The following is a 22,846-nucleotide window of genomic DNA, read 5'->3' as shown; positions in this document are numbered from 1 at the left end:
GGCCACCTGGGTTGTTGCTTCCAGGTCTAGGCTACTGTGAGTAGAACTCCTATGAGCATTCCTGTGAAAGTTTTTTTTTTTTGGTCTTTTCAGGGCTGCGCCTGTGGCAGATGAAAGTTCCCAGGCTAGGGGTCGACTCAGAGGTGCAGCTGCTGGGCTATGCCACAGCCACAGCAACGCCTGATCCAAGCCTGCTGATGGGAGCCACATCTGTGACCTACACCATGGCTTGCGTGGATCCTTAACTCACTGAGCGAGGCCAGGGATTAAATCCACATCCTCATGGATACCAGTCGCGTTCTTAACCTGCTGAGCCACAATGAGAACTCCTTCTGGACAAGCAGTTGAATCCCTGTTTGTTTTTTGTTTTGTTTTGTTTTGTTTTTGTCTTTCTGCTATTTCTTTGGGCCGCTCCCGCGGCATATGGAGGTTCCCAGGCTAGGGGTTGAATCAGAGCTGCAGCTGCCAGCCTACACCAGAGCCACAGCAACGCGGGACCCGAGCTGCGTCTGCAACCTACACCACAGCTCACGGCAACGCCTGATCGTTAACCCACTGAGCAAGGGCAGGGACCGAACCCGCAACCTCATGGTTCCTAGTCGGATTCGTTAACCACTGCGCCACGACGGGAACTCCTGAATCCCTGTTTTTAATTCTTTGGGGTATATACCTGGGAGTCAATGCCTGCCTCCAGTTTCACCTCCTCTGCTGTATCTATGCCCATGGCTAGGTGGTACCAGAGCACAAGTGATGCCCCTGTACTAAGCAAACAGTTGTTCTGTGTTGTGCGCCCGGCTCTGCCCCCTCCACACTGCCTCCCCTCTCCCAGACTGCTTCTCTCCCCCACTCAGCGCTGTTCTTTGGATGCACTGACTTGGTGCATGACTTCCTCAGGAAAGATTTAGTGGGCCTTTGTTGCTTTTCCTCCCCAAGGTGGAGTTCTTTGTGTTGGCACAGATATGCACGTTATAGGATACTGTATGGATAGCATGACAGTAGGGTCCCTGGACTAGGGGAACTCATAGGCAGACGGGTGGGTTGGGGGCCTGCCAGCATCTCTCAGTCTGCAAAGAAAGGATTTCAGAAATCTTGTCCGTTCCTGTCCTGAAAGGAGATGAAGGCGGCAGGCAAACAAGAGGTAGGAAGAAAAGGATCATTTCTTTTCTCTCCTTTTCTTTTTTTGGCTAAGACCTCAGTATACAGAAGTTCCTGGGCCAGGGATTGAACTTGGGCCACAGCTGTAACCAGAGCAACAGCAGTGAAAATGCTGGATCCTTAACCCACTGAACCACATGGGAACTTCATGAGTTTTTCTTTTCTTTATTTTTTTTCTTTTTCTTTTTTTTCTTTCTTTCTTTTTTTTTTTTTTTTTTTTTTTTTTTTGGTCTTTTTGCCTTTTCTAGGGCTGCTCCCTCGGCATATGGAGGTTCCCAGGCTAGGGGTCTAATCGGAGCCGTAGCCACCGGCCTATGCCAGAGCCACAGCAACACAGGATCCGAGCCGCGTCTGCGACCTACACCACAGCTCACGGCAACACCGGATCCTCGACCCACTGAGTGAGGCCAGGGATCGAATCCACAACCTCATGGTTCCTAGTCGGACTCATTAACCACTGCGCCACGACAAGAACTCCCAAGTTTTTATTTAGAAAAGAAAAAGTAGGAGTTCCCGTCGTGGCGCAGTGGTTAACGAATCCGACTAGGAACCATGAGGTTTGCGGGTTTGATCCCTGCCCTTGCTCAGTGGATTAAGGATCTGGCATTGCTGTGAGCTGTGGTGTATGCCAGCAGCTACAGCTCTGATTAGACCCCCTAGCCTGGGAACCTCCATATGCTGCAGGTGTGTCCCTAAAAAGACAAAAAGACCAAAATAAATAAATAAACAAACAAATAAATAAAAGAAAAAGAAAAGAAAAAAAAGAGAGTGACCAGCTTCAAGCAGTATGATTTCCTGGAGTGCTTTTTTACACAGGAATAGATGGGCATGCCAGGCAATGCTTTGCAAATTAAGATGAGAAACACATGGGGTTGGACTCTCAGAGGCCTGCAGGGTTGAAGAGCTGTGCTGCAGTGGAGACTCCAGGAGAGGTCTCCCGTCCAGCCACTCTCTTCCAAGGGTAGACCTTTGTGGGATCCTGGCAGGGGCACTCCTAGGTTCTTGCAGGAGTGGAATAGGGAGAAAATGGAAAGGTAGAAAAATTTCCCTCTTCAGGGTCCTTTTAGACCTAAACCTTTCTTCTTGCTTAGCAGTGGGGTTAAACTGGGGTCTTCCTTACAGTGGACATTTGCCAGTCTGTTTCGAGGGTGCCTTATGCATTGTAGGGTGTTGAGCAGCATCCCTGGCCTCCAAGTTTTGCTGTCAGGAGCACCCCTAATCCTAACAACCATAAATATTCCTAGACAGTGCCCAGGGTCCCTTGGGAGTGGTGGTACCTATTGCTCCTGGTTGAGATCTGGCTTACACCTGTTTAACTAGGATGAATAACTGAATTTGCTGATAAAATAAGCTTGTTTTGCCTTGGAGTCAAGAGGTCCCCTTTGCCTACTGTACAGATGGAAAAATGAGACTGGAGTCTGCGGCCCTAGAGGATAATTGGAACCTGACCGCATCCAGGTATCTAGGGACAGCCCCTCTGGAGCCACGTGGCAGCAGCAAACTGGACTCAGGGAGTGACTACAGCGGGTGTCGTGTGCCCCTCTGACTCAGTCTCTTCACTCTGCTGATTTCCCAAAGGGCCTCCAAGGTTCGACTTTTCCCGGCCGTCCAGTGGGTCTCGAACCCTCGAAACAGAGCCAGCCCCGCTCTAGCGGGTCACCTGAGCGGCGCATAGGGGAGAGGCGGAGCGAGGCGGCGGCGAGCGCGGCCTTGTGGGGATTGTAGTCTCGGCCCCGCCTTCGCCTCGCGCCGACCCCGCCCCTGGAACTACGCTCCCGTCGTGCCCCGCAGCGCCAGGCGGTGGTGGAGGCGGGGCAGGTGGGCTGGTTGCTAAGACTTGGTGAAACGCCGCGCTCCTGCCGGTATCCTCAGGTAAGCACCGGGTCTCGGGCTCTTGCGACCCAGGCTTCCGAGGAGGGCGAGCGGGGGGGGGGGCGGGGGGCGCGGCTGCGGGGACATCGTTTGCGCGGGGAGCGAGTGGGTAGCCAGGCCCTGTTTCTGCGCGCCTCGGGCGGGAGCTGGCAGCGACGCGTGTACGCGTGCGCGGAGGGCCGTTGGGCCGCGGGGACGCGGCTCTCCGCGCGCATCTACGTGTTGCGCGTGCTTCTGCCCCTGCGGTTTGTTGTGAAGACCTGGTGCCGCAGCTGCTTTCGGTGCGCCCTTCCCTCGTGTCATCGCGGCCAACCCTCTGCCTCCTTAACAGCTTCCCACCTTCCTTGGGTGAAAGGCCTCAGTCTTTCTGAACGTCCTAAACCGTGACAGTCCTTCCTGTTTCTTACGGAATGTGTGAGCGGGCAAGGCCTTCTTAAGTTCTAGCCTCGCGTCTCTCCCACACGCCACATGCCCGAGGTTTTTGAACTTTCCTGCAGAAGCCTGCTTTTAGGGAGGCGATTGTCCGCAGGTAAACACGCAAGTTATCCCATTAAATTCGAGTTTTGCGTTAATAACGAATATATGTGTATATGTTTTTTAGTGTATTTCCTAAAGATTGCATGGGACACACTTTTGATAAAAATTATCAGCTCAGTGACTGTGGCATAGGCCAGTGGCTATAGCTGCGATTCAACTGGGAGCCGTCGTATGCCATGGGTGTGGTCCTAAAAAGAAAAAAAAAATTATCAGCTCACTTGGCATTTGAATTTATCAGGGTGAGACCCCCACCCCCACCCTGATAAATTGTTTTCTGGAGACGCTATGCAGACTTGGTGGCCTTCCACCAGTGGGTGTGGTGGAGACTTCAGTACTGGATGTCTCCAGCACCCTCTGCACAGGACTCCCCACCCTGCCTCATCTGCCGTCCAGGCCCAGCTGTGGGTTACTCTCTCCCAGGAGCCTTCCTGGAGTCTGCCTGCCACAGTCAGGACTGGGCCCCTGAGGAGCTGTGCCCCAGAACAGGGCCATGCCTCGCATGGATTTTTGCACTTTCTGCCCCTGACGGCATGGTAGTGGTGGATCCTGTTTCACTGAGTGGGAAGCTGGGTTGGGGTCAGGACAGGTACCCTAGGTCTTAGCCAGGAAGGTGCGGACTTGGGGAGGACGTGAGGCAGGGCCCGGACACAACTAGTGGTGAGATAAGGCCTCTCTCTGGGATTGGGTGTCACCTGCAGAGCCTCAGCTCACTGAATAAGCACCCTATCCCTACTCCTCCTGGAACCCTGGGTGCAAGTGCCACAGGAATTCCTGAGCACTGGATGAGGAGACTGGCTCTTAAGGGCCTGGCTTGCTGGTCCAGCAGACCCTCCAGGGGCTTCCCCAATGCAGTGAGCCCTCCCTGGCAGTCCATGCCTGCAGCAGAGGCTGCAGCTGTCAACGTAAACTCCCTAGCTGTAGGCAGAGGGAGTTGGCCAAACCCAGGTCAGGGCTGAGCTGGGCAGGACCAGTAGAGAGCGCAGCAGGGAGGGGTGTGGGGTTTTGAGAACAAAAAGAGGAACAGGTCAGCCTCGGACCATGTTTAGGTATCTGGAGGTGTTTAAGCAAGTCGTGGATGTGGGTGCTGTTCCCAGATGGGCTGCTCCCTTTGTTGAGGGGGGGTCACTCTCTGCAGAACCTGCTTCTCATCTGTAAAAGGGGCTCAGGACACCGATCGTACAGGGCTCAGAGGGCAGAATCAGGGAGCTCTTGGCCACCTGGCCGAGAGATCAGATCCTGGCTCTGCCCTCCTAGCCAGTCCCTTGGCCAGTAGGAAGCCGATAGCCCTAGTCTCCCTCTGGGGTCACTGAATGGAGTTGGGGAGCCCAAGCTCAGAGGTATGAGGACATGCTGTGGGTACAGCACCAGCCTTGGTCAGGAGGTGCTGGGCCTTGTTTGGGGTCTGCTGACCTAGCAGATGTCCCCCCGTCGCCAGGAACAGCAGCTTTACTGAGATACGATGCACACACATTGTGTGGGTTACCCACTTAAAATCTATGTTTTAGCATTTTTAGTATATTTATAATGTGTGACTATCATCTAATTCCAGAACATTCCACCACCCCAAAAGGAAGCTCTCTTCCCCCATCACCAGTCACTCCCCTTCCTCCTCCTCACCAGCCCCTGACAACTAGGAACCCACTCTTTGTTTCCGGATATGCCTGTTCTGGGCATTTCCCATCCATGGAATCCCACACTGTGTGTCCTTCTGTGTCTGCTTCTCTCACTGAGCATCGTGGTCTCCAGGTCTGTCCACGTGGTAGGAGTGTTCGTGCTTCTCTCCTTTTCAGGCTAAGTGATGTCTCATTGTGTGGAAGGACTGCATTTGGTTTTTCCATTCATCTATCAGTGGATGTTTGGATTGTGTCCACCTTCAGCAAAGCAAGCTGCAAGCCACATCTGTGACCTACACCATAGCTCACGGCAATGCCGGATCACTAACCCGCTGAACAGTGCCAGGGATTGAGCCCATATCCTCATGCGTACTAGTCGGGTTCGTTACTGTTGAGCCATGACGGGAACTATTGTTCACCTTTTGCTGTTGTGAATCGTGCTGCTGTGAATGTGCGTGGGCAGGTTTCCGTGTGGATGTGTGTCTTCACTTTTCCTGGGCACATACCTGGGAGAGGAGTGGAGTTCAACTGGTGCCCTCCTGGGTTTTCATTCACCCTCCCCTAGGAGCTGGCGTCCTGGCCAGCAGTGTCCTGGTGGCAGCCTCCTTTATCTGTTGCTTGCTTTGTTTTAATCAGATAGGGGTTGCACTCTTGAAGGGACAAATGGGACTGTGTCTGTCTTTTGCCTGGGAGACAGTGGGAGCTTTTGTGGTCTGGAGCCGGCCATAGCCTCCCCGGCACAGTGTGTACCGGGAGCAGATTTGGAGCTGCACTGTGGACCCTCCTGAGGGCCCCGCCTGGCACAGGGGTCATGGGTGCCCGAGGGACCTCTCCACGCTTGCTACTTCTCAGAACTGCCACCAGCACCCATTCCTGTGTTCGCCAAGCTTGTATGGCGAGCTTCAGACAGGTGGTGGTGGGCAGGGACCTTGTGTGCCCTCTGGGGAGCCATGGGTCAAGGAGTGAGACAGGAGCATCTCAGCAGTAAATCCCCAGTAAATAGGAAGTGATCTCAGCACTTCCTAGTTCATGGGGATGAGACGGCAGGGGCTGGTCCGCTGCCAGACGCCACCAGGGTGCTCTAGTTGGTGTGGACGGGCAGTGGCCCCCAGGTTTTCTGCGGTTGTGTGAAGATGATCTGTCGTTCATCTTTGATGCCAGCCAAGGCAATCCTGGCTGTAGGAATGTAACGCCAGGCATGAACGTAACAGGAATTTTTTAGAAGACACATTTTTTTTTTGTCTTTTTGCCTTTTTCTTCTCCTGGAGCATATGGAGGTTCCCAGGCTAGGGGTCCAATCAGAGCTGTAGCCACTGGCCTACGCCAGAGCCACAGCAACGTGGGATCTGAGCCACGTCTGCGACCTACACCACAGCTCACGGCAACACCGGCTCCTTAACCCACTGAGCGAGGCCAGGGATCGAACCCGCAACCTCATGGTTCCTAGTCGGATTTGTTAACCACTGTGCCACAGTGGGAACTCCCAGAAACCATGTTTTTGAAAAGTGCGAAGAAAAACAGGTGGAATGAATCTCAATAATGCATTTCTTTATCCCGACACCTGCAGAGTATACCCACTGTAGCAGGTAGTCAACACAATCGTCTTGGTTTCCGTGGGGAGCTGATTCCAGGGCCCTTTGAGGATAGCAAAATCCGCCGATGCTCCAGGCCCTTGTGTAAGATGGTACAATTGGTCCAGCGTGTCCATGGATTTCCTGTGGATGCAGAGAGCCGAGAGCTGACTGTGGGAAAAAACCTATGAGATGGTTTACATTTTTCTTGTACTGAGTCTCTGAGGTCAAGTGTGCATTTTCACTCATGGCACATCTCAAAGAGAAAGGGGAAAAAGCCACCTAAGCAAGGGTGAGTTAAGCTCCGTACAAACCAAGCGTTAGTAGGACGTGAGTAAGAGCATGACCGCTGCTGCATAGCACTTGGGCTGGAGCTCTCGGACCACCCTCCAGACGCAACACGCTCCCGGACCCACCCCTCCAGCTGACCAGGCCTCCCACAGCCGAGGATGATGCTCTGCTCCGGTCTCTGTCTCCCACAGTCAGAACCATACCGAGGATGGACCCCGCCCTGGGCATCATGGAGCTGCGTGGGGATGTGAAGGCCGGGAGCCCTGAGGGAGAGCTGGCATCGTGGGAAGCCCTCCCAGTCCTGTCTGAGCAGCAGTCGGGGGACGTGGAGCTGGTACTGGCCTACGCTGCACCTGTCCTGGACAAGCGCCAGACCTCACGCCTCCTGAAGGAGGTGTCAGCTGTCCACCCGCTGCCTGCACAGCCTCATCTTAAAAGAGTGCGTCCCAGCCGAGACCCTAGCCGCCCACACACGCTGGAGATGCTGCTATGCCTGGCGGGGCCAGCCGCAGGCACACGATCGCTGGCCGAGCTCCTTCCGACACCAGCCGTGGACCCCTGCGGCCTGGGTCAGCCCTTTCTCGTGCCCGTGCCTGCCCGGCCGCCGCTGACCAGGGACCAATTTGAGGAGGCGCGCACCCACTGGCCCACGTCCTTCCATGAGGACAGGCAGGTGACCCGAGCCCTGGCCGGGCAGCTCTTCTCAGCGCAGGAGCGAGCTGTGATGCAGGGCCACATGGAACGGGCTGTGTGGGCGGCACAGCAGGCGGCCTCCAGGGGCCTGAGGGCTGTGGGGGCAGTGGTGGTGGACCCGGCCTCGGGCCGTGTGCTGGCCACAGGCCACGACTGTAGTGGCACGGCCACCCCCCTACTGCATGCCGCCATGGTATGCATTGACCTGGTGGCGCAGGGCCAGGGCCGTGGCACCTATGACCTCACACACCACCCTGCCTGCTCCTTTGCCCCAGCTGCTGCCCCCGAGAGTGTCCGTGTCGGCTCTGTGCGCAAACTGGAAGAGGACATGGATGGCCTTCCCTATGTATGCACCGGCTATGACCTGTATGTTACCCGTGAGCCCTGTGCCATGTGCGCTATGGCCTTGGTGCACTCGCGTGTGCGACGCGTCTTCTATGGGGCACCCTCGCCCGATGGTGCACTGGGCACCCACTTCCGCATCCATGCCCGGCCTGATCTCAACCACCGCTTCCAGGCCTTCCGCGGTGTGCTGGAGGCCCAGTGCTGCCAGCTGGACCCTGATGCGTAGGTGCCTGGCTCTGGACTTCCTCAGCCTCCCTTGCAGTCACCAGGGGCTGCTGTCCCACCACAGTTTAGAAACACTTGCCTCCCAGCCTGGAGCCCACACGCACTGTTCCAGCTGGCTCATGGAGCGCATTCCTGCCTGGATGAACCCTTCCCTGGGTGTGAGCATGGCAGGTGTCCCGCCAGGCCATGTAGCTGGGCGCCTTCAGACTGGAGCCCCCGGGTCCACTGGGATCGTGTCTTCTTTTCTCAGGTGTCAGGTATCAGCTCTTATGTGTGAAAATAAACAAGTTAAAACCAGGTTGGTGTCTGTTGACAGAGATGTGAGGTCGTGGTGGCTAAGGGTCCCTGGGTTCGCTGGTTGCTTTGCTGACAACTGGGTTTGTATAGTAGGCGGCGAGCTTCTGAGCCGAGTAGGCAGAGCAGGGCCTCCAGAGTCTGGAAGGCTGTGGCTGGACTCCGATGAGAAGTCCCATCACCCTGGACCCAGCTGACTAAGGCTCCCTCCAGGCCACCCACTTCCCATCCTTCACAGAGGCCAGAGGGCCAGGTGGGGGTCTGCCACAGCATGGTTGGTGCTGGAGCCTGTGTATGTGTGAGAAATTCAGGGCAGCCATTTGTCCTCCCACCAGATGTGTTTTGACTGACCAGGTGCAGCAGGGCCCTGAGACATCCCTGTGCTGAGCCATCCTGGAGCCCCAGCCAGAGGATGCTCATGTGGGCAGGGCATGTGGGGGGCTCTCCCAGAGCTGGGATGGTGGGCAGGCCAGTGAGCTACTAGGCCTGCAGTCAGCAGGGCAGGGCTGGGCTGAGGATCCCCATGGGGCCCTTGCTGAGCAGGGGCCAGGGACAGGCCTGAGGAACTCCTGGTCACTGGAACCTTCTCACCTGGACCACCGCTAGGCATGGCTTCCTCACTCCCTCTGGTGCCAGGCATGACCATGTTGCCTGGCCCATTTCCTGAAGCTGGCATAGTCTGCCTACAGGTCCCTTGATTAACTGGTGAATCCTGCTCAGTTACACACCATCGTGGTACCTCTGTGAGAGGCTGCTCTGTGACACCAAGCTCTTGGGCTCCAGGGCAGGGCTGCTGGGTGCGAGGCCTGTACCTGGGCATTTCACTTGGGTTGTGATGGGGTCCTTGGCCCTGTAAGACCCTCAGGAGTGAAACCCGCAGGCCAGAGAGGTTGTGTGATTTACCCGAGGTCACACAGCGTTCGTTGAGTGTGGACTTAGTTCTTGGTGACTCAGTGACTCCTCGTGGCCTTAGGAGGCCCTCAGAGCCACCCATGGATAAAGGGGACATTTGGGGGCCGGGAGGATGAGAAGGCAGGGGGTGGTGGTGGGAGGAGTGTCTCTGGGATCCTGGAAACATCCTAGCTCTGGCCCGGTGCCTCTTCTCCCATTGGTGTACAGGCTCCCAGGAGCCCTGAGGTGAGGAGTTGATTAGGGTCACAGATTTGGGGCTGGGCTGGTGTTTGGATCAAGAGCCCAGACACCCCTGTGAATGGTCTGGTGGTTAGGATTCTACCTGCAACAGCTGCCTAGTCCTGCAGCTTGTGTTGGGGTCACCAGCAGCCGTGGGGACCCCCTGACTGTGTCTGTCTCCCCTCCAGGTGGCAGCAGGCTTCCACTCCGCCCTGTCGTCACTGTGGAAATGTCAGGTGAGTCTTTCCCCTGACTGGCAGTGGGGGGATTACCAGCTTCTTGGTCCCTCTGGGAACTGCCCAGGTGGCTGGATGCACTGTGGCCCCCTGCAGGCACAGCCTCGCTCTCCTCCAATTTGGGTGTTGGGGTCTCCCTGGGCATGGGCCAGATGACAGGGAGACACGTCTTCATGGTGATCATCTGGCAGCAGAGAGCCTGTGGGGTGCTGCTCAGAGGCCAGGAAGAGGGTGGCTCTGGGGAGCCAATGGTGCTGTGCTGTGTGTGGGTGGGGCAGTGGCCCCTGTGGGTCTGTGCAGGTGCTGCCATGGCAGCATGTACGCCAAAATGGAGCCACACGGAAACACCCACGGCCTCTGTGTGGGGATGGTGTGCACAATATGACGTTCCATGTTTCAGAGCTTGAAGTCCCACTTCTGAGACCTGGGAACATGACCTTAGACCTTATTAGAGATTTTATGAGGTCACGTTGGTCCTAAGACAGTGTGACAGACGTCCTAAGAAGGACACCTGGACACAGACACACAGAAGCTGTGGAAGAGGGAGGCAGAGGTGGGATGTTTCCACAAGCCCAGGACTCTGGGGTCCCAGAAGCTGGAAGGGGTGGGAAGCACCCTCCCCTAGAGCCTCCGGAGGGAGCGCGGCCCCACCACACCTGGATCTTGGTCATCTGGCCTTTAGAATGGGACAGGATACATTTCTATTGTGTTAGTTTAAGCTCCCCAGTCTGGTCATTTTTGATGCCACTTTCCCCACTGAGTGCATGCGTTCCGAGTGCCAGGACCTTCCCTGGCCTTACAGGTGTGACTGTTCCAAGAAATCGCCACGAATGCAGTGATTTACACAGAATCAATGCTCTCACAGTCCTGAGGTCAAGGGTCTTATTTGGGCATCACAGGGCTAAACCCAGCCCTGGGCAGGGCTGGCTCCTCTGGAGGCTCCAGGGGAGAGTTGGTTCCTCTTTTCCACCTTCTGGAGGTGCCGAATACCTGGCTCTCAGCCCCTTCCTCCATCCTCACAGCCAGCAGCTTGGCATCTCTTCCGACTCCTCCTCCAACCCTCCTGCCTCCCTCTTAGGAGGACACTGTGTCAACACTGGGCCCCCAGCAAATCCATGGGTCACCACCACCTCAGGGGCCTTCACTTAACCCCACCTGCAAAGTCCCCTCTGCCATATGAGGTGACATATCCACAGGTCCTGGATCCAGATGGGGATGTCCTTGGGGGTGTTACAAGCTGATCATAGCCTGAGTTTTGTCCCTGCTCCCTGTCCCTGCAGGAAAGGAGAACAACTTCCCCCCGCTGCCCAAGTTCATCCCGTTGAAGCCCTGCTTCTACCAGAATTTTTCTGATGAGATCCCCATCGAGCACCAGGTCCTGGTGAAGAGGATCTATCAGCTGTGGCTGTGTAAGTGGGGGGGATGGGGGGTTCCCATACTACCCCAAGACCCAGGCCCTGGAGTGGTCCAGGCCAGGATGCTGCTTGGGCCCGGGTGCTGAGAGGGTTTTGTAACAAAGCTCCTTTCTGATAACTCCTGTTCCTGGGTAGCTGGGTGGCTGGGCGGGACCCCTGCCCCTTCTCTGGCCCTGCGCTCTTGGGAGCAACTCCCCAGGAATGGGAGGAGTGTCCCGGTTTAGCTTTCCTCCTCCCCCCAGTCTACTGCGCCACCCTGGGCGTCAACCTCGTCGCCTGCCTGGCCTGGTGGATTGCTGCCGGCTCTGGAGCCAACTTCGGCCTCGCCTTGGTCTGGCTGCTGCTCTTCTCCCCTTGTGGCTACGTGTGCTGGTTCCGGCCCGCGTACAAGGCCTTCCGGTGAGTCTGGTGTGGGCAGCCCTCAGGGAGTGTGCATGCTGACAGTCACCTCAAAACCCAGGCCACTACTGTACAGCACCGGGAACTGTGTTCTTGTGTTAGAATATGATGGAAGGTAATATAAAAAAAGAATGCGTATAGGCATTCCTGCTGTGGTGCCATGGGATTTGTGGCATCTCTGGAGCACTGGGACATAGGTTCAATCCCCAGCGTGCCCCAGCAAGTTAAAGGGTTGGGCATTGCAGCTGAGGCATGGGCCACAGCTGTGGCTCACATCTGATCCCTGACCTGGGGTCTCCATATGCCACGTGTCTAGGGGAAAGAAAAAAATAATATATGTGCATATATGTGGGTGACTTTGGTGAGAGTAGAAATTGAAGGAACGTTGTGAATCAACTATACTTAAAAGATTTTTTAAAAACTGAGGGGAGGGAATTCTCTGGTGGCTCAGCAGGTGAAGGATCTGATGTCGTCACTGCTGTATCTTGGGTCACTGGTAAGGCATGGGTTCAATCCCCGACCCAGGAATTTCTGCATGATGTGGGCACAGCCAAAAAAAAAGGGGGGGAGTGGGACCCCTCACCTCCTTGTTGGGTGCCATGTCGGACTGCACCCTGGCCTGCTGCCCTGGCCCACACGTTAGCACTGGCCCTTGCTCTTGTCCAGTTTGGATGAGTTTACGTCAGGTACAGATGATGGCTCATGAGTCAGATCCAGCCACTGTCTTTTAATAACTTGGAGGTATACTTTATGCAACTCATCTATGTGACAATTCAGCATTTCCAGTATCTTTACAAGGTTGAACAACCATCACCTCTAATTCCGGAACATTCCATCTCCCCAAAGAGAAACTCTGTCCCCATCAATAGTCACCCCCATCACCTCCCCAGCCCCTGAAAACCAGGAACCCACTCTCTGCGTCTGTGAATGTGCCTGTTCTGGACGTTTCCCATCCATGGAATCCCACACTGTGTGTCCTTCTGCGTCTGCTTTTCTCACTGGGCGTCATGGTCTCCAGGTCTGTTCACGTGGTAGCAAGTGTCAGGGCTTCTCTTTTTCAGGCTGAGTGATGCTCCTTGTGTGGCAGGACCACACAGTGTTCTGTTGATGTGCGTTTGGATTGTTGCCCCCTTGTGGCTCCTCTGAGTCTTGCTCTGTGAACATAGGCTCCCAGTCAGCCCCCTGCTACTCAGCTGTGTGCCCCTGGGATTGGTCCCTGAATCCCAGACTTTCAGGCTGAATCAGAGGGGGTCCCTGATGCCCTCTTGAAGGCAGGAACCAGAAACTCACTCTCTAGTGCTGAAGATAAAGGGGTTGTTGCTTGAGCCCCCCAGCTGGCTCAGGTGAAGGGGCATAGGATCAGGGACCCCTGCAGGCTTTGGACACAAGGCAGCTCTGCCTCCCCCACTCTTCCTCCCGCACTGGGTCCCTTCCTTCATGAGCGGCCTGGGAGAGTCCCCCTACAGCCCTCCCTCCCTTGTCCAGGGCAGCAGACCTGGTTCCAGCACAGAGAGCATCTTGAACCTGATGTTTACCTCCCAGATTGACCCCTGATGACCGTGTGAAGGCCACGTGCCATGTGCGTGTGGTCAAGACTTCAGTTCCAAGGAAGGTGTCTTACATTCCCTCCGTGAGGGATGTGTCGAGCATGGCGTCCTCGGAGGAACCGCACGGGGCCCTCATGGTCAGAACCTGAGGAGGAAGACGTCCTAATCGCCGCCCCGTCTCATTCTCCTCATGCCATGGTAACGGCTATTTTCCTTCCTTCCAGATCTGACAGCTCCTTTAATTTCATGGCGTTTTTCTTCATCTTTGGAGCCCAGTTTGTCCTGGCCGTCATCCAGGCCATCGGCTTCTCAGGATGGGGCACATGGTAAGCAAGGGCCCCAGGAGCCCTGATGACCGTCCCCTATGATACATGTTCACTGTGGAAACATGAGTCCTGCTGGTGCGGGTGGAACACTGTGATGAGGTCCCCAGCCCAGACTCTGACGGCTGGAGGAGGGGTGACGTTTCTCCCTGCTCCGTTAACCCTCCATGGAGGTGCCAGGTCCTGGCATCTGCTCCAAGGTCACTGGGGCCCCTGTGTGGTAGTCCTGCCCACTTTCTGTCAGCTTGTGCAGGGCCACCTGGCTACAGCTGCCCAAGGGGGACCAGGGAAGTGTGGTCACTGTTGTGTCCTGTGGGTCAGAGAGCAGCTGGAGGGCCTGCCGCACCGTCTTCTGTTTGTTTGTTTTTGGGGTTTTATACAAGGCCGCAGAAACAAATAACTCCGGACTTAGTGACTTAAAATGAAACAAGCTTATCATCTCACATTCTAGAGGTCAGAGGCCAACTTGGGCCTCATGGGGCAGGTCTGGTTCCTCCAGAGGCTGCAGGGGAGATTCAGTTCCTCCTTTTCCAGCTTTTGGAGGTGCCGCATCCCTGGCTCACGGCCCCTTCCTCCATCCTCACAGCCGGCAGCATGGCATCTCCCATCTCTCTGTCTCTGACCCTCCCTCCTCCCTCTTATGAGGATCTCGTGGTGACACTGGGTTCCCGGGGAATCCAGGGTCACCCTTATCTCAGAGGCCTTCACTTAACCCCACTTGCAAAGTCTCTCTGCCACAGGAGGTGACACATTGCAGGGCCCTGGAGCAGAGTGTGGCACTGTGGAGCCTGCGGGTCTCAGGCGTCAGCGTGGGGCGAAGATCGGGTGGTTTCCCTTCCCGCCCTCTGTGCTGCCACGCTGTCTCGATGACTTCTGGTTAAGGTTTCCTCTAAAGTATCAGGGCTTCAGAGCTGAGAAGTTGCTGGGTCACGCCCTCGAGCATTCTTCCCCTGGGTGGGTTTTCTAGCTCCTGGTTGCGGGTTCCTGTTCCCATTGATTTCGTGGTCTCTGTCCCTGTCACCTTGCCATGTCCTTGGGCATGGCCACCAGGTTACTTGGACCCCCCCCGAGCAAAGCATCTCCCTGAGTTCCTGACGTTGCTCTCTCTGCTCATGGGGAGCAGATGCTCGGTGTTGGCCCCAAGTGCTGGATTTCCTCCTGGCCGACGGCTTCCTAGGTCTGGGTCTGGGGTCCCCAGGACTCACCCCAGGTGCAGGAATTCACTGCAGGACCCCCAGGATTTGGCAGATGGTCATCCTCCACCCAGCACGGCCGAGACTCCAGACTCTGGGAGCAGAGCAGGTGCCTGTGTAGACCCTGTTTTGGCATTGACGGCATAGGGACAGGGAGCCCTTAGGTCTGATTCCAGGTGCCATGGTCCCATGCCTGCCTTCAGCCCCCTTCTGTCCACCGCCCCCACCACCCAGCTTTTCTGGTAGAACCGGGGGTCTGTACCTTCCCTGGTGGCCCAGCCTGCAGAAAGGGAACAGCAGGAGCTGACTCCCTTCTAGGGGGGCAGCTCACCCCAAAATGTCCTCTCTGTGAAGTGGAGAGGAGGGTGAGGGTGGTAGTGCTGATAACAGTATAGTAACAATAACACCCCTGCTTGTGCAGGTGCATCTGAGCAACCCCTACCCCCACCCCATGGCTCCAGGCTGCTCCCTGTAAAGGAGTCTCCCAGCCCACTCCTGTAGACAGGGACAGGCCTGGGTGGGGGGATGGGGCTTGGGATTAGAGACCTTTGCTTCCTGCCAGTGTGGGAAGCAGCCCCAGCTCTGGTTTCTTGGAGTGTCCCCTATGATGACCTCTTGGCTCCGCAGAGGCAGGAAGAGGAGACGGGGCCCAGCCCATGGCCTCCTGGGGGGGCACCAGCAGGGACTTGGGGCCCAGGGGCTGCAGCCCTGCCCGACTGCATTCACTGTGACAGGCCAGCTTGTCCCTCCCCTGCCTGAGGTCCGTCATTGCTTGAGGTCTCCCTTCTCCAGGGTTTTGCCCTCGGTTCCTTCCTTTTCAGCTCAAGGTAGCTGCAGTCCTGCAGGTCACCTCCAGGGGGTAGCTGCCCATGCTGGGGTCAGTGGTTTCCGGTGGCGCTAAGGGGATGCTCCCAGCCTGTCCTGGGCCCGCGAATCTGTCATTGTCTGCTCTGCAAACACTTCTCTGTGAATCCGTAAAGGAGAAGGACTTTTTTCTTTTTTTCTTATGGTCGTACCTATTGCATGTGGCTGCTTGATGTGGCTCTGGTGTAGGCCAGCGGCTACAGCTTCGATTAGACCCATATGCCGTGGGAGCGGCCCAAGAAATGGCAAAAAGACCAAAAAAAAAAAAAAAAGAAATGTCTTACATGTAAAAGACCATGATGCTCTTTTGCACTTGGAAACCAACAGTGACCCCAGTACCACAGATGCTGACATGTGTCAGTACTGTCCGCTTGTGACCTTTCCACGGGGGCTGCATAGAGGTTCTCAGAGCCAGAGCCGGCACTGCCCTCCACCCCAGTGCCCTCCCTGCCAGCATCTGACACTGCCTCACCATAGCTGCGTGGGTACAGTGCTCTGACACCCTCAGGCTTCATTTGAGCTTCCTTAGCATTTCCCAGAAGGTCCTTTCCCCTTCAGGCTTCCTTGTGGCTTATTAAAATGTGGCCTTAGTGGTCAGTTCACATCAGACTCAGGTGAGGTGTACACGTTCCTTGATCCGGGGTGTCAGTTGCCCTGTAGTTCCCACCGAGGGCTCTACTGTTATGCCTTCACAGCCCAGGAAGTCACACTTTGTTTTTTTGGGGGGCTATGCCTGTAGCATGTGTAAGTTCCTAGGCCAGGAATCAAACCCATGACATAGCAGTGGTGCAAGCCACTCAGTGACAACACAGGATCCCTTTTTTTTTTTTTTTTGTCTTTTTAGGGCCTCACTTGCAGCACTTGGAGGTTCCCAGGCTAGGGGTCGAATCAGAGCTGTAGCCGCCAGCCACAGCCACAGCCACAGCATCGCCAGATCCAAGCCACGTCTGCCACCTACACCACAGCTCATGGCAATACCAGATCCTTAACCCACTTATTGAGGCCAGGGATTGAACCCGCAACCTCATGGTTCCTAGTCAGATTTGCTTCCACTGTGCCACAACGGGAACTCCAACACAGGATCCTTAACTTGCTATATACTACCAGGGAACTCCCCAAAAGTCACCCTTTTAAGTGCATGACTTGGTAGTTTTTAGTGAATTTACAAGGATACAGGTACATCTCCTGTATCTAATTCCAGAACATTCCACCTCCCTAAAAGGAGACCCTGTCCTCATCAGAAACTCCCACCCTCCCCAGCTCCTGACAACTAGGAACCCACCCTCTGTCTATGTGGACCTGCCTGTTCTGGACATTTCCCATCCATGGAGTCCCACACTGTGTGTCCTTCTGTGTCTGCTTCTCTCACTGAGCATCGTGGTCTCTAGGTCCGTCCACGTGGTAGCAAGTATCGGGGCTTCTCTCCCTTTCAGGCTGAGCGAGTCTCCATGTGTGGAGGGACTGGTGCGTTGTTCATCTATGGGTGGACATTTGGGTTGTTGGTACCTTTCTGCTGTTGCTGATAGTTCTGCAGTGAAGGTTCTACAAGTGCCTGTGTGGTGTGGATGTGGTGTGTTTTCATTTCTCTCAGGTACACACCTGGCTGACACGGCCCAACCCTCCCACAGCTTTTGCAGGCTATGTCCTTGTGCATGTTCTGTCCCCATCTCCCTGGCTTTAGCCCCTCCAGCTCCTGGCCCAGCAGCCCTGGGGGAGTACCTGGTGCCCCTCATCCCCTCCTCAGCCCTCATCTGCAGGCCTGTCGTCCTCTTTGCCTGGCCTGGCAGGTGCAGCAGGTATTCACGTGACCGTCTGTGACTGATCGAGGCTCATTTATCCCCGGCTGCTCCTGAGCCCATTATCCTGGGCAGTCAGTGAGGTGGTTTTCTGGAAGCTCCAGCTGCCAGTCCCTGCTGGGCACATCTGAAAGCTGGGGCTTTGGAGCAGCTCCCTGTTCTACATCCCCATCCTCCCCAGCAGCTGCGATCCCTCTTGTTCGGAATGCCAGATCCCGTGCGAGATTATTTTTCCCCAGGGCGACGCTCTCGCAACCCTCCCCCTGCCCAGGAGCCCACAGGACAACATTCAGTCACCCCTGGCCCTGCCCAGCTGCCTGCCCAGCACCCGCCCAAGCCCCTGGCTGCCCAGCTCTGCTCACTCCCCTCAAAGTGCAAAGCAGTGTGCACTTATACATGAGAAGGTCTCTCCTGGCATCACAGAAGGGGCAAGGCTTGTGCTCATATGTGCATGTGCACACGGGTCATATACGTGTGTGCCTACACACGCATGTTTTTATAAATACTCTCTGGCAGGATCCGTAGCAGAGGAGCTCACTGATTCCCTCTGGGCTGGGCGGGGGTTGGTGGGAGAGAGACTGTTTATTGTGTATGTTTTCAAGGTTCCTGAATCCTGAACTGCATGGCTTTATTACTTGCTAAGGAAAAAGAGTCTCAAAAATACTGTATTTCCTGCCTCCACTCCCAGAGGCAGACATGGAGAGAAGGTGGGTTCGTCCATGTACCGTCTCAGGGCATACCCACTGACCCTCAACTTTCTCTTGTTTCATGTCTCTTTAGTATAACTTGTGTTCGTGTTGTTCCCAGCCAGTGGATGTTTAGCTTATCCCCAGCTTTTCCTTATAACAAATAATGCTATGGCATAAATTCTTAGAAGTAAAACAGGTGGAGAAGGAATAAGTGTGTAAGTCTTGTTATAGGTCGGGCCCCATCACTGTCCAGAGCAGAAGAGTTTTGGACTTCCCTGGTGGCCTCCCTAAGGATCCAATGTTGTCACTGCTGTGGCTCTGGTCACTGCTGTGGTGTAAGTTCAGTCCCTGGCCTGGGAGCTTCTGCATGCTGTCAGCAAGGCCAAATAGTACAGTTTGCACCTCTGTTCCCTCACACTCCATAGGTGCCAGAACGATGGTGGAAGAACATTACCTTTCCTCACTTGCACGTCTTCCTTGGTGGGTCTGAGCACCATTTCTTAAGTTTACTGGTTTCCTGATAGTCCTTGTGTGAATTGCCCATTTCTCTCTGTCATTCATGTTTTTATTTTTACGTATTTATTTATTTTTTTAAGGCTGCACCCATGGCATATGGAAGTTCCCAGGCTAGGGGTCTAATCGGAGCTACAGCTGCTGGCCTACACCACAGCCACAGCAATGCCAGATCCAAGCCACGTCTGTCACCTACACCACAGCTCACAGTAAGGCTGGATGCTTAACCCACTGAGCAAGGCCAGGGATCAAACCTGCAACCTCATGGTTCCTAGTTGGATTTGTTTCTGCTGCGCCGACAGGAACTCCTGTCATTTCGTCTTTTTTTTGTTGATTCTTCAGAGCTCTTTACATAGGTGGGATAGCAGGTAACTTGTCTGGTATTTGCACTGGCTCCCATGTGCCCTCTCGTCCCTTGCAGTGGTTGGCTGGCAGCGATTGGGTTCTTTCAGATCAATGTCGGGGCCGCCGTGGTCATGCTTCTCCCCGCCATTATGTTCTCCGTGTCGGCTGCCATAATGGCCATTGTGATCATGAAGGTAAGTCCTTCATCCCAAGATGTACAGCTTCTCAAGCATCCTGACCCCTGACCTCCTATCCCTCGGGGCTCGTCTTATCCCTGTTTTGCACTGCGGTCTGTAGGCATCAGCCACGTGAGAGTCATCCTGGGACCACATGGAAAGTGATGAGGCTGATGATGTGTCCGCCTAGCCTTCCCAGAGGTGACTGTCTTGTCCATCTGCCTCCTGGGCGCCCAGCAGCACTGCATGGAGAAGCCTGCCCTGTGTTTTTGTCTTTATTTCTTTTTTTAGGGCCACACTTGCAGCATATGGAAGTTCCAGGCTAGGGGTCCAATCAGAGCTGCAGCTGCCAGCCTACACCACAGCCACAGCAACGCAGGATCTGAGCTGCATCTACAACCACAGCTCACGGCAACATCGGATCCTTAACCCACTGAGCAAGGCCAAGGATTGAACCCACATCCTCATGGATCTTAGGTTCATTACTGGTGAGCCACAAAGGGAACTCTGGCCCTGTGCTTTTGAAAGTGGGGTTCTGAGTACCTCCTATCCTCCTTGCCTCAGGATCCCAGCTGTTTGGCAGGTTCTGAGGCCGTGCCCTGGGCCTTCTGGTTCCCCCATGTTTGACCCCAGTGTCGTTTGTCTGCATGGAGGACCCCAAGGGCTAGGAGGAACCAGCGGGAAGTAGACCCCCCTGGAGGCTTGAAGAGATGCCAGACAGAGGCTGTGGAAGGGGCGGGGGCAAGTGCAATTCCGCCAGGAACTTAGCACAGACAGAGAACTAGAAAGCAGTCAGGCCGCAGATCCCTCTATGCAGGGAAGGGGCTGGAGGTCAAGCATGTGCCCAGAGCACAGCTGACCCCATCAGGGTCCTCAGCACCTCCCAGGCTTGGGAGTCCAGCAGGAGGCAGCTGCACAGACAAGCCCTGCCTCGGACATAAGGGGGTCTCTCCACTGTTCTGCTTTCTCTATCCTGCAGGTGCACAGGATCTACCGAGGCACTGGTGGAAGCTTCCAGAAGGCACAGACAGAGTGGAGCACGGGCGCCTGGCGGAACCCACCATCTCGGGAAGCCCAGTACAACAACTTCTCAGGGAACAGCCTGCCTGAGTACCCCACCGTGCCCAGCTACCCAGCCAGTGGCAGCCAGTGGCCTTAGGGGGATCCCAGCTCCTCCTCCCTGTCCACTCTTGCTGCCCTGGGTTTGGTGAGACCCCTGCACAGCTGGGACAGCAGGCCCCAGGGACTCTTGGGGACCTGGGCACACCATCATCTCATCTCCAAGAGCAGAGCCCCTTGTGGGCCCTGTCCACGAGTTGCCTGGCCTCTGCTGCCCTGCAGAAGGACACCCTCTTGGTTCCAAATGCATTTGGCCACTGTGACGTTTGCTGTGCTGCAGCTGCGTCCTGTCCCCTTGGGGTCTCAAGGGCAGATCCGGGCTGAGGACTCTGAGAAGGGCTCTGGCCTGGTGTCCATCCCCCCATCCACTGTCCAGGCAGTTGCCCTCAGCCTGGGCCCAGGCAGAGGGAGGCCTTCCCAGCACCAGGCTCACCAGGCAGTGACTTGATGTGTAGCCAGGTCCTTAATGTTTGTTTGTTTTTGCCTTTTTTAGGGCCACACCCAGGCTAGGGTTCTAATCGGAGCTGTAGCCGCTGGCCTACGCCACAGCCACAGCAATGCCAGATCCAAGCCATGTCTGCGACCTACACCACAGCTCACGGCAATGCTGGATCCTTAACCCACTGAGTGAGGCCAGGGATTGAACCCACAACCTCCTGGTTCCTAGTTGGACTCGTTTTCACTGTGCCATGACGGGAACTCCAGGTCCTTTTTTTTGTTTGTTTGTTTTTCTTTTTTTGTCTTTTGTTTTTTTAGGGCTGCACCTGTGGCATATGGAGGTTCCTGGGCTAGGGGTCGAATCGGAGCTGTAGCCGCTGGCCTACACCACAGCCACAGCAATACCAGATCCAAGCCATGTCTGCGACCTACACCACAGCTCACGGCAATGCTGGATCCTTAATCCATTGAGTGAGGCCAGGGATCGAACCCGCAAACTCATGTTTTCTAGTCAGATTCTTTTCTGCTGCGCCAAGATGGGAGCTCCGGTCCTTGATGTTTTTGACATCAAGCAGAAGAGCCTGCAGGGAGAGCCAGAGGCCCATTCACTCTCAGTGCCACGATCTGAGCTTCTCCCTGTCTGTCCGTCCATCCATCAGCCAGCTTGCCTCCAGCCTCCATGCCTGTGTCCATGCTTGTTCTAGGATACTCTCTTCTCCATGGCAGGGGTCTCAGAGCTGGGACCCTCAGGCTGGACCTCATTAGACCCAAAACCGGGGTGACCCCTTGTAGGGGGAAGGGGAGCCACTGACCTGTCTCTACTTGATGGGAACAGGAAGATGGGGCATCTCCATGGAGCATAGACTCTTGGCTGCCATGCACACCCCACCCCCACCCCTACCCACCCCTGCTGCTTTGGGGACAGCAGTTGTTGCTTCTTGGGAAAACAAGGAGATGTGACAAATCTGTGCCTTATTGACAAGCCATTCCTCTTCCTTCCCCCTTGGTCCTTCCAGCTCCTTTCTGACAAGCAGCCAGCACCTTTGTAAATGAACGGGCTCCCTGAATGCTGCCCCTCGGCTCATAGGGGCCCGGCCTTCAGGGCAGCACCAGAACTTCCCAGAGGCCTCCCTCCATGCCTGTGTCCACTGGCCTGGCTGCCTGAGCTCCACACCCCATGGTGTCTGAAGGTGGCCACAGCCCGCTCCTGGGTCTGGGCCCCTGACAGCCAAGGCCCCCCGGGGATGAGAAAGCTGGTCCTGTCAAGTCTCAAGCTGGCCTCCCTCAACCAAGGTGTGCGCCGTGCTCACCCAGGCACTGCTGGTGATGGGCTGCAGACCAGGTGTTGGGGTTTGCATGCAGCTCCCACCTCTACCCCTTGCTCCTCGCTGTACATCGTGCTTTTTGTTACGTGAAAATATCCAGGAAATAAATCCGTCCTTTCTGCATCAGGTGAGCCGCCATGAGGGCAGTTTGTGGCATGTGTTTTCCCTGCCTGGGATCCCAGGGCACAGCCTCTGACATGATAAACCATGACCAAGCTGTGTGTCTGGGCCCACAGCCTGTCTACGTGGCCAGATGCCCAGCATTGGGTTGGCTCTGCCTGAGGCCCTGCCCTGAACCCTGTGTCCATGCACCCCGGTGCCGTTTCTTCAGTTGCCACTTCCATCGCTTCGTTTTCTTCATGCTCAACAGCTTTCATTTGAAAAAGGAAATTTGTGGAAAATGAGATGCCAGTGCCACTTGCATAAAGGAGACATAATGGGAGAAGTGGCTGAAATATGGACAGCTCACTCTGCAGAGGCCCCCAGCCCAGCTCATGTGTGGCTCTGGTGGCAGAGTGGACACCTGTGTGGACCCACGAGGGAGGGTGGTAGGTCTGTTACTCACAGGATGCCAGCGGAATGGCATTAACTCTGCAGAGAGAAATCAGATGAAACCCAAGGCAAATGGCTTTTCCCCCAAGTTCATATGAAGTCCTCACCCCACACCTCAGAATGGGACTGCTTTGGGAAGAGGGTCTTTGCACAAATGATTCGCCAAGGGGCTGTCACACTGGAGCAGGT

General features: G+C 55.6%; 2 protein-coding genes across 2 annotated transcripts; both read left to right on the top strand.

Annotated features, from left to right (window-relative positions):
- Window positions 2,911-22,241, top strand: SCAMP4 (secretory carrier membrane protein 4). Its single transcript, XM_003480843.4, has 7 exons — window positions 2,911-3,027; window positions 9,916-9,963; window positions 11,244-11,372; window positions 11,621-11,777; window positions 13,549-13,650; window positions 19,124-19,241; window positions 20,203-22,241. The coding sequence occupies exons 2-7, from the start codon at window positions 9,957-9,959 to the stop codon at window positions 20,380-20,382; spliced, it is 693 nt and encodes a 230-aa protein (XP_003480891.1). The 5' UTR covers window positions 2,911-3,027; window positions 9,916-9,956; the 3' UTR covers window positions 20,383-22,241.
- ADAT3 (adenosine deaminase, tRNA specific 3) lies at window positions 2,943-8,599 on the top strand. The gene is made up of 2 exons (XM_021084211.1): window positions 2,943-3,027; window positions 7,231-8,599. The coding sequence occupies exon 2, from the start codon at window positions 7,248-7,250 to the stop codon at window positions 8,301-8,303; it is 1,056 nt and encodes a 351-aa protein (XP_020939870.1). The 5' UTR covers window positions 2,943-3,027; window positions 7,231-7,247; the 3' UTR covers window positions 8,304-8,599.

Source organism: Sus scrofa, chromosome 2 (assembly GCF_000003025.6).
Source record: "Sus scrofa isolate TJ Tabasco breed Duroc chromosome 2, Sscrofa11.1, whole genome shotgun sequence".
Lineage (NCBI taxonomy): Eukaryota > Metazoa > Chordata > Mammalia > Artiodactyla > Suidae > Sus > Sus scrofa.
Note: the sequence above shows the minus strand (reverse complement) of the source record. Positions and strands in the feature narration are given on the sequence as shown.

What these genes read in the sequence shown, in the direction of transcription:
- ADAT3 (XM_021084211.1), top strand. Translation starts at nt 7,248, where the DNA reads ATGGACCCCGCCCTGGGCATCATGGAGCTGCGTGGGGATGTGAAGGCC.
- SCAMP4 (XM_003480843.4), top strand. An exon ending in CCCGCGTACAAGGCCTTCCG is followed by an intron (nt 11,778 to 13,548) that starts GTGAGTCTGGTG and finishes CCTTCCTTCCAG; the next exon opens with ATCTGACAGCTCCTTTAATT. An exon ending in TGGCCATTGTGATCATGAAG is followed by an intron (nt 19,242 to 20,202) that starts GTAAGTCCTTCA and finishes TCTATCCTGCAG; the next exon opens with GTGCACAGGATCTACCGAGG.